At 43.4% G+C, this 13615-nt stretch overlaps 1 protein-coding gene across 4 annotated transcripts in view; it reads right to left on the bottom strand.

The window, feature by feature from the left end:
* Positions 1-4135: 4135 nt before the first annotated feature.
* Positions 4136-13615, bottom strand: part of CPNE4 (copine 4) — a 289357-nt gene continuing 279877 nt past the window's right edge. For all 4 annotated transcript variants that reach the window (XM_065665582.1, XM_065665585.1, XM_065665583.1 and 1 more), the window contains 3 exons: positions 11083-11216; positions 8989-9225; positions 4136-4644 (listed from right to left, as the gene is read on the bottom strand). In XM_065665582.1, the coding sequence (XP_065521654.1) occupies positions 4513-4644; positions 8989-9225; positions 11083-11216 (503 nt within the window). In that variant the 3' untranslated portion in view covers positions 4136-4512. The remainder of the gene's footprint in view (positions 4645-8988; positions 9226-11082; positions 11217-13615) is intronic.

Raw genomic sequence — 13615 nt, 5'->3', positions numbered from 1 at the left:
CACCCCGGGTGTCGGCCTTAACCCGCCCGTAAGGACCAAAGGCACTGCCGGGGGTTTGACCGGGCCTTGGCTGGTTGGGCTGCTCCGAGCCCCGCAGGCCCCGCGGGTCAGGGCTGCAGCACGCATGGCTGGGGGAGAAGACATCATGGTGCAGAAACAGGCATGGGCACCCTTTCCCCCAACCCCTCCGGCGCTGCCATCGCTCCCGGGCCCCATTCCGGATGCGAGGCAGTGAAATCCAGCCCGTCAGTGTCCGTAAGGGACGGCGTCGGCAGTGTGGGATGTTTGTCGCTGGCAAGCGCTGCTCAGGCACAAAGGGTTGTGGGTTCCAAACCTGCCTTCTCCATGCAGGTGTCAAGCAGACGCCGGGGCAGAAGTGTCTCCGCTTTATCAAACCCCGGCAGGGTGCAGGGCTTACCGGCTGCAGGCTCTCCTCGCCGGTGGGGAGGCCATGGAGAAGGGGTAGCACTTAATGCTGTATGTTTAACACTGGAACCGGGGAAGTAAAAGCACGTGGGGCAAGCAGAGCGTTTCAGTGCGGGCTTGTCACGGCGCTGGCACCTCTGACTCTGGCCTCATTGAGATCTGGCTTTCGAGCGCTAGGAAGGCCAGTGAATGGGGACGAACCCAAGAGCGGCCCTGCAGAGGACTTGGGGGTGCTGGTCGATGAGAAAATGAACATGAGCCGGCTGCAGTGTGCGCTCGCAGCCCAGAAAGCAACCGTATCCTGGGCTGCATCAAAAGGAGCGTGACCAGCAGGGCGAAGGAGGTGATCCTGCCCCTCTGCTCTGCTCTTGTGAGACCTCACCTGGAGCATTGTGTGCAGTTCTGGTGTCCTCAACATAAAAAGGACATGGAACTGCTGGAACAAGTCCAGAGGAGGCCACAAGGGTGATCAGGGGACTGGAGCACCTCCCGTATGAAGACAGGCTGAGGAAGTTGGGGCTGTTCAGCCTGGAGAAGAGAAGCTGCGTGGAGACCTCAGAGCAGCCTTCCAGTGTCTGAAGGGGGCCTATAGGGATGCTGGAGAGGGACTCTTCATCAGGGACTGTAGTGACAGGACAAGGGGTAACGGGTTCAAACTTAAACAGGGGAAGTTTAGATTGGATATAAGGAGGAAGTTCTTTGCTGTGAGGGTGGTGAGGCACTGGAATGGGTTGCCCAGGGAGGTTGTGAGTGCTCCATCCCTGGCAGTGTTCAAGGCCAGGTTGGACAGAGCCTTGGGTGGGATGGTTTAGTGTGAGGTGTCCCTGCCCATGGCAGGGGGTTGGAACTGGATGATCTTAAGGTCCTTCCCAACCCAAACCATTCTATGATTCTATGAAAAATACAACTCAGCCTAGTATCTGGCTCGAGAATTATGGACATGATTTATTTTGGGCTAATAGGGATCATGAGTATCTTTGAGTATAGTGGAACTCTGGGGTTTTGAATTGGATTTGAGAGGCAGGAAAAAGGAATGCAGGATAGCAGTTGGCACAGAAGGTATTTTAGATCATCAATTACCTCAAAAGAACAAGCTATAATTTATTTTAAAGGAGTTTTGGAGGTTTAAAATGATCCATCAAAAGGCAGTAGAAGTTTCAATTTGCATTAAAATAATCTACAAGAAGAACTGATGGCAGTTCAGCCTAAAGGCAGAATGGCCTCACTGAAACCCTAAGTAGATAAAACAGAAGGAAAAAAAAGGCCATTTCAAGGATATATTCATATACTTAATGATATTACCCTGCACAAAGCCCATACTGTCTTATTCCACTGAGTAACTTGGAGTAATGAAAATAACATTCAGAGCCCTATTAGACAGCCTTTACCATATGGCTAGCTTTGTCTTTGGTGTGCTCTCCTACACCAGCTCACCACACTGTTATGTGTTTGTTTTACATGCTGGGATCTATATAGATCGAAGGAGATTTCGAGTTGATTTTTCAATATCATGGAGGTGTCTTTTCAAATACCTTGAGGGCTGCTAGGGAACTGCTGATCTATGATACCAGTGGTAGTGATTTGGTTTTAAGTCGACAACATTTACCGTCTGGGTTGTGTGAAGTAAACAGAAAGCTCTGCAGCAACTGTGATTCTTGAGACACTTACATAGACCACCTACGTGCATGAAAATGATGATTTATATAGCTCAGCATACAATAACCTATTCATCTCTGCATTTTTTTGTTACGCTACATTATAGAAGTACACCTGTGCTAATGCAGAGCTCTAACTGCCCAATTTTATGTAACCATAAATGCTTCAAAAATCAGCTTAGCCAAAGATCATAGGTACCAGAAAACCAATGTATTTGATTCCTGAGTTTTGCTGGTGAAAGCTTTCTTTTACTTTCCTTCAATGTGGCAAATAATAAAGAAAAGGCTTAACCCCTCTTTAGCTGTACCTTACACCCCTAGATCCATGCCCCAGCGTAAAGTAATATTCTTTACGTGGCAAGAGCACCATCATACCTTTGAGGATCTCAAATCACATTACAAATATTAAAATCCCCCAATACCACTGTGAGATATTTATGAATACATGGTAGTTACCTGCATGTTATGGATGAGGAATATGAGGTGTGGAAAAGTTAAAACCACTTGGGCAAGATCACAAAATAAGATACCGGAGGAGCAAAGAACATTGAAGTCATTGATTTTTCAGTCGTGTGCTTGAACAGCTAGAAAATGCGCCTTCTGAGAACAGGGAATGAAAGGAAAAAGAGGGGAAAGGGCAATAAGAAACTAGAGATGTTGTACCTAAGAATTAAGATACATTGACAGAGTGGTGTATGAGATGTAAGGGAAAATCTCAGTAGCTTCCAGCTGAAATATATCCACAGAGGGGGAGATGTGCAGCCTGCTGGGGTAAGCTCTCCAATGAAGTGTCAGCCATTAAACGGAAATGTGGATTTGAGATCTATCAGTCAGGACATCTTTAGACAGTTTATATCTGTGACCAAGTAATACTGGCTGCTGTTCAATATCCTACCAGCTGAAGGAATCTTTACTAGCAAGCATGAATGATTGCACTGCAGGATCTACAGATGAAGCAGAACTGAATGTGCTGGGGAGACAGCCCCATGCATCTTAGCTATCCCATTGCCTTCATTTTATGGAACAAAATCATCAATCAAAGCTGATTCCATGGAAGTTACTTCTACAGGAGAATCAGGGAGCTGGAGTTCTACATTAGCTGCAAGCTCATTTAAAACTACGTATTTCTAAAACAAACCCCCTTGCGTACAGGTGAGATTTTCCAAAATACTCAGCACTCACTCAAAACAGCTTCATCTGGGACTAGCGCCAAGAATGTGGTGGGAACACAGCTTGTCCAAAGCTGTGCTCTTTGGACAACCCCACACAAATTATTGTCAGTCAGATTTGATCCTTAACTTCTAACAAACCACATCTTTCACTATCGTCTTTTAGCAAACGAAGAAGCCAGAATTCAAACATTAAGAATAAAAATGATCTAATATCTTCATTTATATACCTAAATATTTCAGTGGAAAGATCAACCCACTGCCAGTCTGTTCTCGTGTGTCCTCTTTTTTTGCTAAAACAAAGGTGGCTTGAATACTCTTTAGGTACAAGGCCATTTTTTCTCTCACACACACAAGCGATGTGTGTGTGCGTGAAGTTACAAGTCACTGGTTGTCACAAAGTGTGTCACGCAAAGTTGGGTGTTATGTGTGAGATGAAAAAGTTGAAATGAAACAAAATGAGAATTCATGACCGTTATATTTTATACATTTGGGTAGCCAAAATACAACCCACTCAAAAGCCAGCCAGATCATTTGGATTAAATAGACATGCAATCCTGATGGATCATGTCCTCCAATCCCGATCTCTTTACAGCTAAGGTCTGAACCCTTTATGGATGTGTGAATTGCTATTCAGGCCACAGACCAAGTGAGCATGTTCAGGTGCCCATGTTACAACATTAGAAATGCCCATGCTTCAGGCTAGTTATCCTTGAAACACTTTATTACCCTTCTCTAGGAATACGTCAGTTGAAAGCAGGCAGCCTTGTGGCAGAGAGAGAAATAAAGACAACTGCAAAACTGTGTTGTTTTTATTTTAAACATGCAAAATACAGTTCATGCATCTGCCATTTGGAAAAATCTCTCGGTTCATAGCAGATTAAACCAAAGACATTTTGGCTCTCGACTCTCAATAAATATTTCAAAATGCTTTACAGTGTAAAGATAAGAAATTTAGCAAAATTTCAACAAACCTGTATAAAAAACAGATAACCGGATAACTTTTATTTCAAGGCGACATGCTGTAATGTAAAGAGTTCACTCGTTTTGTCTGGATTGGTTTCCTCATAAAAAGTTTTCAACAATACAGCTGCTTCACAGATTTAAGCCTTTAGGCTACACATGCAAAGAAAAAAAAAGAGGTTATTTTAGTTAAAAATCACCAAAACGTGCTATTTTTGTTTTTGTTTCATTTTTAAGTACAGTAGTTGTAGACAGTAGCGTTATTCTGTTGTTCATTTTGTAAAAGAGTGCAGGCAGGTTCATGGAGCTAGTGTCCTGGAAGACTCGTACTCTGACATACATTTGGGTTTTATCCCTTTGCCATTGTAATAGTCCACGACTTGGTTTGGAACTTCAGCCAAAACGCTTTTTGCTAGAGCAGCTGGGGATGCCTGCAGGAAATGGTAGAAAACACAAGCGTTAACCTGCCTCTCTGCTGGAAGTGCCATGGGCTTTAGAGGCATTGGTACCATGAGATCAAGGGAGGAAATATGGTACAGAAATAGAAGGCAAAGAAGACTCAAAGTGAGTGTCACTACTGCTGTAAACTCATTTTGTGAGTCAGTTTGGGCATGGAGATGCAGCTGCCTGAAAGCCCACTAAAGCCCATAGTGCTCTGCATGTTTTTCAGCTTCATCTGGACTATTTTAAGTTCAGGGTAACTGAACTTCTCTGCAGTCTGGGAGAGAACCGTATTGCACTGAAAGGGCTGCAAAGACTTCATTCATCAGTACTTGGTGAGTAATCATAGAAGAGAATAGTAAGGGTTGGAAAAGACTAAGATCATCCAGTTCCACCCCCCTGCCATGGGGGCAGTAATGCTGCAGAGCTTCGGGTATGAATGTATGTCACTGTAGAAGGGAGACCTTCATCACCATTCTCCTCCTCTGGAAAACTGTTTTAATGGCCGGGGAAGTTTTTAATTCAATAAAAACTATTTTGTTCTCATTGAAATTAAACCATGGTCATGAGAAAGCTTCAATCCTAGGTTTTGTGAAGGCTTTAAAGCTCTTCCTCCAATGCATAAACAGTAGGTGTCAACCAGATTTCAGAGCCGATGACCTTGAAATGTAGAGATGGCCACTGGCTTTTGCCCCAGGCAGGGAGGAGGCAATGAGAAACCATGTCCTCCATGGATAACACACAGTGGCTGCCTCACCCCCTAACAAAGCTTCATTTTAAGCAGCAGGGCCTGTGGATGTTTTATAGGCAACTGTTACCTGCAAGTGCTGCAAGGATCTTCCTCGGCTCCTGAATTCAGCAGTGACAAAACTGGACTCCTGTTCTCTACCCTCCTGCTCCATGTTTTGGATTTGCTTGTTTCTAAGTATATGGGTAGAGCTGATTCCAAGCCCCCTGGGGCCAACCTGCCTGACCGTGTTCCCTGTAAGCCCACCCCAAAAATGCAGCAAAAATGCTAATGCTTAAATGTCAGTTTGAGAGGTATAAACCAATGTGTTTATCTCCAGCTAGAGCACACATGGATCACACACTGCAGCTCAGGTGATGCATAGGAACTCAACTGGTGGCTGGGTCACATTTCTTCTACACACCAAGTACTTTTTCCCACATTAGTGAACACTTCCCTTCTCACTTTCAGCCAGGTTTCAAAACTACCATCTCACAAAGTAGTTGTATTGACTGTTTATTGCCCTATTCTATTTCATGGGGTGAGATCCATATTTTTCCGGTCTTAAAATTAGGCTTCTATAGGATGTAACTAGTAAATTATCCATAGGCAAGCTAATCCAGGGTGCAGAAAGCCCCTGGGCTATTATATATTCCAGTATCAAATGTTACAATACTACAAATACATAGATGATGCTACTAAAACCAGAAACAAAACTATTTTGGTATTTTGAGTCATACCTGTGATTAGTAATGAATAAAATGAACTGCTACTTCCTTACTGTGATGCTCATACACAAGTATTCGTGCAGGCAAAAAAAGGCTGGAACATTTCTGCATGAACAAACCGGCAAAGCAAAGCCCATACTTTGTGTGATAGCGCAGTGACTGTTCTCAGGTGTTACACAGTACCAGAACCCATTTATTTTAATCCTTCAAAGTGAAATTCATGGTTTTCCACAGTTGCTCACTTCTTGCCTAAACCTGTTTTCACTGAATGAAATAGCTGATTTCTATATTGCTATTGAGAATTACTGGGGCTTTTTTAATCTCCTTTGTTGCGAGCCAAAGCTGTGTATACCTTAGCCTGCCTCCGTGACATCTTACCAACAACCCTACATAAAGGGTAGAAACAGGGAGTGGGGAAAAGTCCTGGGGCATCGCTGCACACACAAGCCTTAGCAATCAGGAAGTTTCACCCTACTCTAGTTTTAAAAGCACTTACCATCAGCTTCTGTGGATCACATGTAGGTCACCTAACTGAACATGGGGCCAGTACGCATCTGCCTGTATCATCTGCATCACTGTGATTCAGAGCAGCCTGCGGAGAAGGACTTGGGGGTGTTGGCTGGTGAGAAACTGAACACGAGTGGCTTCAGTGTGCGCTTGAGCCCAGAAACCCGCCATGTTCTGAGCTGCATCAAAAGCAGTGTGAGCAGTAGGTAAAAGGAGGTGATCCTGCCCCTCTGCTCTGCTCTCGTGAGACCCCACTTGCAGCGCTGTGTGCAGCTCTGGTGTCCTTAACATAAGGACATGAAGCTGTTGGAGCAAGTCCAGAGGAGGCCACGAGGATGATCAGGGTCTGGAGCATCTCCTGTATGAAGACAGGCTGAGAACATTGGGGCTGTTCAGCCTGGAGAAGAGAAGCTGTGGGGAGACCTCAGAGCAGCTTCCAGTGTCTGAAGGGGACTACAAGGATGCTGGAGAGGGGCTCTTCATCAGGGACTGTACCAACAGGACAAGGGGTGATGGGTTTAAACTCCTGTTACACTACATCATGTAGCAGATTAAGCACCTATAATAAAGTTTTCTGTCTGCACTGGGTCTTGAGCCAGTACAACATTGAAGTGGGTATGGGGCTTTAGGTATGTGAATAATTGCAACTAACTGAAATGTGTTAACTGTCTGTATGAGTGCTGTGCAGGATGAGAACCTTCTCTGAAGTCAAACTTCTAAAATACAGGGGATTCACTCTGTAGGTTATTTTTACAACTTCCTTCTCCCTCCTTTCAATATTCTCACAGGGGCAGCTTTTGGATAGGTTATTTTTGATCTCTTTGGGTTCAGATGAAATTTTAAGTTCCAGGCTGCCCTGAGAAGGGAAGTAGTGAAAACCAATGTTGTTTGGGTTGACTCCAAATGAATTCTGGTTTTCTGTTCCAGGAAAACAAAAAATAATTGCTCACAAATAACCTTTTCTCCCCTCTTTCCATCATCAGGAATGGCAGTATGGATTTAGGCATACAGAATACTTGATTTATCAGAAAAACCTAGAAACCTTATACAACTAGTCTAGAAAGATCCTTCCTAGAAAGAACTAAACACAATGTACACTGACAAAAAGGATGTGATTTTTAACCAAATACATCCTTTACTTAAAGCTGTCGAATGTAATAAGCTGATTTATGGTAATTCTTGGGTTTAATCAGAACTGGTAAGACAAAAATCTCGTAATGGGTTAAATCTGCCTTTCTTTGTGAGGAAAAATAAATCTCCATCAAAACATCACACTCATTTCTCCCATGAAAAATTCTTTCATTGGTTGATGCCTTTGTGCTGAGGATAAGGAAGCAAGATAGCTGTGGATGTCGCTTTGTTCAGAGAGATTATCTGGGATATAGCAATAAAGAATTTCAGCCAGAAGTGGGTACTGTAATGGACACTGATCCATTACACTGATATTTGCTGAAATGCTGAAAGATCTCAATAAACAGACTAAATATCAACTTGCAGAACAGATATTGACTTTTCTGATACAGCAAATACATTAGCTATCGCTGTATCTATATCATGTCTGCTACTGAGAGAAACGTGTTTTCAACTCATTGAAAGTAGGTCTAGCACTAGCCCATAAATAACTCACCTCTTGACACCTCAGCAATACACAACAGTGCATCACTATGTACTTGTGATTATCTGATGAAGGAGAATCACAAGTTATGAGCAGGTCAGTGCTCATGCTTTCTTCCAGCAGATAGGGGACTGAGTGGCACTGTCACCATAAAAATGCATGGGAAGGGAGAGAAACATGGAAGAACAGAGGGAAAGAGATGGGATAAGCATTGCTGAGGAGCACAATGGCCACTCCATGCCTCCATATGGAGGAAAAGGGCCCTGAAAAACCCTAGCCCTAAGCCTGTGGGAGGACAGACCTGCCTTTGAGAACTTGGGGACCTACATTTCAACAAGGAAACAGCCTCCTACGGAACAACGTGAATACAAGTTCACAGCCATTTCAGCTGCCTGTGGAAACGAAGGGAAGGAGAGCAGAATACAGGAATCCTAATAGAACAGATGCAAAGAGAATGAAAAAGAGACTCCAGGGAAAATAATTCAGGGAGAACAATGAAACTAAAATCAGGGAGAAAGTGGAAGCAATGGCTGGTACCACAAGAAGCACATGGATTCTGCCCCATCTCTTCCCTCCAACCCACATCTTACTAATGGAGCACGTTTGATTCTGTATTCCTCCCCATTTCTGACTAAATAATGCCACAGACTTATTCAACACTTCATGCCCACCCAAAATTAGGCCTTGCCCCAGGCACCGTTCACTCTATATTATATACATTCACCCTTCTGAGGAGTGGATGGAAAAGTCAGCTTACATGTTTGAAGTTCCTAAATGGCACAAACTGGACAATGTCTCGAAGCACAGGCTCGCCCTTGGGAGACCTCAGGATCCCATCATCACCATCCAGCATCTGCATGTCACTAAAATCAGCGTTCCCCACCCCGACGATGATGACTGACATGGGAAGGTGAGAGGCGTGGACAATGGCCTCTCTGGTGTCAGCCATGTCTGTGATGACGCCATCCGTCAGAATCAGCAAGATGAAATATTGCTGAAGTTGTTGGGAAAGAAGTGAGAAAGTACAGCGTTAGTTCATCCTCCAAAGCGGCTGGCCCTCTTCCAGTATAACAGTGTTGCTCATGAACTTTCTTAGACGGCAAAGAGCCTTTACAGTGACTCAAAGGTTACGTCTGTTTCCAATCCAGACCTCCTCAGGTACTCATCTGTCTTCTTCTGGAGGTTACTTCTAGTTCAAGTAATTTCCAGGAGCTCGAGGGAGCCAAGGGCTTCACAGTGTAGAAAAGGGGATTTCTAGCTGCTAGACCTGGGAGAGTCAGGACTTTGGCTGGGAAGTCTGGAATAATCCAGAGATGCTCACTAGCCCGATTTTCCATCTGCTGCACAATCACTTATCCTGTCAGTTTCTGACTGCATTTGTTTTCCCCTTGGGAATCAGTGGGAAGCCAGGAGGGATGGGGTATTGAAGCATTACAAGCCTGTAGCAGAGCTACCAGGGAGGTTACGACAGCACTCTGCAGACAAGCTCTGCAAACAGGCAAGTGGGATGGGTGCATTCGTCTGCAAACTGGAGGCTGACCCACACTATGGAGAAGCACCACACAATGCCAGGTATGGGGGTCCCTGGGGAGAGTAAGGGCATGTGCAGGGAGGAATATACTCATCTTCAATCACGTAATGCGGAGCCCTGAAGAGAGGTTTTCTCATTCTCTAAAGGACAGCAAGCAATTCTGTGAGCTTGTAATTTCTTTGCCAAAACTCTAAACCCCACTGAGTGGGATCATGGGCTAGGACTTCACTTGGTAATGGGGAAGAGTGCCTCTCGCATGGGTTCTTTATGAACTGTTAGGCAGCTGGAGTCACTGAACAAATGTGCATTAATAGGAAAAATGAACAGCTCCTAGAATTTGGTCACTCTGCATGAGCAATACCAACACACTTACATGTGTTCATACATAAATGAACATTTATTATACACACAGCTATATAAACTCCGAGTGTTCTGTTCATCTCCTGCCACGAATAAAACAAAACGTACAGGGAGAACACTTTATCTTGAAGGCTATTGCTATAAATTAATTTGTTTTTCCATCAGAAAGAGGGGAAGCTTAGGTTTAGAAACATGGAACAACTTATTCAATATGACAGACTAGTTCAGAGGCAGCACTGGGAACAGAGTGAGCCACCTCAGCATTAGGTGGGCATGGAAATGAAAACACAGCAATTCCCCATTTGGACTGGGACTCTAAATACTCTCAAGAACCTGCAAGCAGTACTGGAATGACAATCACAAGCCCAGACTCATGAACAGAAGTATTTGGGAACTGCTGCCTTAATAGGACTTAAAAAAAGGCTCAGCACATGAAGAAAGCTTAGGGAAAGCTCTAGGCCTGGTATGAGATGCATGCCAATGTACAGCTTTATTGTGATACTATACATAGGCATCTTCCATAATGCAGTATGCAAGTTCTCTCTTACATCCTTTACTCCCATAGCACTGCTCTTGTAACGTTTCAGACTTACTCGCCTATTCTTTCCAGTTCTCTCATTCTCCTATTCTGTCTGGAAGGCAGGAGAAAAAGAAGCCTAATGCATTTCAAAGACGTACATTTAAAACATGGTCTGTGCTTCAGTCTTTTAGCCAAGAAATCTGTCATGGGTGTTGTATCAGATGCAGGAAACAGAACAGCAGGGAAGAGTCTGAAGTTGTGATTATCGAAGCCATAAAGGCAAGATACACTGCTCCAGCTGATACAGGCTCAAACTGTGAAAGCCATTAGTGAGAACTGTGAAGGCACGATTCACGTCCATGAAAGGGCCCTGTTTGGATGTCCTGCAAGAGATCCATCATAATACAAAAAGGAAGGTGAACACAGCATTATGCCCTTACCGAGGCCTCCTTGGTGTTGGTCTCCTCTGATGCTGATTTTGCCACCTTCTGGATGATGGGAGCGATGTTTGTGGGTCCGTACAGCTGCAGCTTGGGAAGGCAGCTCTGATATGCCTCCACCACACCCTGTATTCCTGGCATGAAGAACCACACAAAAGGCAAATAAATGTGGAGTGCATCACCAGGATCATGCTTCTTTAAAATGTGAATCTGCCCTTTGTGCTTACAACCTAGAGGTGTCAAGGAATTCAAACAGCTTTTCCTGACTCCCCTTTGCTAAGAAAAGAGCACAGGGTGAATCTGCATTGTTGCTCACAGGCAGAATTTGATTATGACCAAAAGCTGTAAAATCTTGGAAGAAACAGCAGGATGCTTTGCAGTCAACAGAAAAATGAGATTTAGTCAAGAAGTTTTGATGGAAGAACTAGCTATTTTGAGCTTTTTCATTCCAGGATATATAGCCAGAACAGGGAGAACTGACACACTTGACAGATCACCAAATGGAATTTGGTGTTTTCAATCACAGAGAAGAAGGATTTCTTGAAGGGAGGCAGTTTTGCCTCTGCATTCAGAACTCTCAGCTTACACCAGACCTAAAGGATTAGAGGGCTAAAGTTGGAAATAAAGTCATACACTGAAGAGCTTTATGAAGGATGCAGAAGAATGAAAATCATCTCTAAGAGGCTAAGGAAGGTTGAGTTTGCATAGCTCACTCATGAAATGCTACTCAACCAAGTTTAGAGGATGTATGGGTGCAGACTGGTTACTAACAAATCACAGGGAACTGTAATGGCTTTACAACAATAAACTGAACCTCCTATAAAAAAATGGTGGAGAATGCAGTCTTCTGTCTTTGTACGTAGCTGCAAACACAGTTTCCCATTGCAGTGCTCACAGACAAAGGAACATGCTCCAATTATTGCTATCATTGGCTAAAATGTAATGTAATGTTACAAAATTTCCCTTGGTAATTCCAGTGACTAAATTATATATTGCAAAATAGACCTTCTGTTAACCCCTAATTTTAAACCTGCTGTGGATTTCATTATGTATACCTACTGATCTTGCATGAAGGCCTCATAAATCTTCCCCATGATGACAAGATGCACTGCAGTTTTATTCCTTATGCATTGAAATGGTATAAGATGAAACTCAGTCCCTGCATTCCACACAGATTTAGCGTGGTACACGTCAGAAAGTTGCTTTCATTAGAAACAAACATGCTCCAGAAACAATTTCTTGTTTCGGATTAGTATCTTTTAGAGATATCTACTGTCCTTATATATCCAAATCCAACAGGATATGTGAGTGGCTTGATTTGTAGGTTACTCTTCTCTGGATTCCTTCAACTCTGCATTTTTAATTGGAATCCACTTTGTACAGCTCTGATGAAATACAGTGTCTGCATATATAGGTGGGTGTAAGATGCATGTAAAATGCATGCATGTGTAGAAGCATTCCTTCTGATTAGAGGTTGTCACTTTCTTTTGCAGACAATAAAAACTAAATCTGAAGTATAAAACTATTAATATAATATATGAAAAATATAAGGGTATAAATACTACGATTTTCAAGAATGCAAATCGTACCAGGGGAGGAAAGGTGAGGATATCCGTATTTTGTAAATTCCAGTCATCTTCATCAAAGTAGTAAGTGACAAAACAAGAGGAAATGGCCTCAAGCTGTTCCAGGGGAGGTTTAGACTGGAGATTAGGAACAATTTCTTCACTGAAACGTTTATCAAGCATTGGAACAGGCTGCCCAGGGCAGTGGTTGAGTCACCATCCCTGGGGCTATTGAAAAGACTTGCAGATGTGGCACTCAGGGACACGCTTTAGTGCTGGACTTGGCAGCTGAGATGGTTTAGACAGTTGATTTTAGAGGTCTTTTCCAACCTAAATGATCCTATGATTCTACACACAGTTCTTACTCAATGTAGAGGGATGCTTCACACTACCTTGTGCCAGTGAAAGCTCACTACTCCCACAAAGAAAGGGATTTCGTTCCTCAAAACCAAATCAGACACAGACTTTCTATCCAACCCCTGTTTCCTGGTTTAAGGAATTGCTCCGCAGCCATTTTTCTTTGTTTTCTGGCAAGTATGCTAAATATTACAAGGAAAAATAGTTTGGTCACTAAGCACTTTATCTCCATCTCACTCTTGCATTCTCTCTCCACATGACATGCTGGTGTTACTGCTCCATGTCACCTAATCAAGCGAGAGCATCTAGAAAACATCACAGAATGGTTGGTGATAGGAACTGATCAAGCATCCATGACAGGCATGTGATGAGAAAGCTACAGAAGATAAGGAAACTTGCTTTCTGGTACGTATCCTTTCCTTGCTTTCCTCCAGATGCGTGTTATTTTAAAAGGCATCATGTAGGACAAAGAAGTGCTTTTTATACCTCACACATGCATGTGCACTGCTGCAAAATTTCTTCCTGGCCTTTTGCGCTACAACCATCTTTTTATGTCTTCTTAGCCCTACAACGCAACTTCTAGGTGATGGGTTAACTTACCACATAACTAA

The sequence above is a fragment of the Lathamus discolor genome, chromosome 2 (assembly GCF_037157495.1).
Source record: "Lathamus discolor isolate bLatDis1 chromosome 2, bLatDis1.hap1, whole genome shotgun sequence".
Classification (NCBI taxonomy): Eukaryota; Metazoa; Chordata; class Aves; order Psittaciformes; family Psittacidae; genus Lathamus; species Lathamus discolor.
The sequence above is the reverse complement of the archived record's forward strand: the minus strand, read 5'-3'. Positions and strand labels throughout refer to the sequence as shown.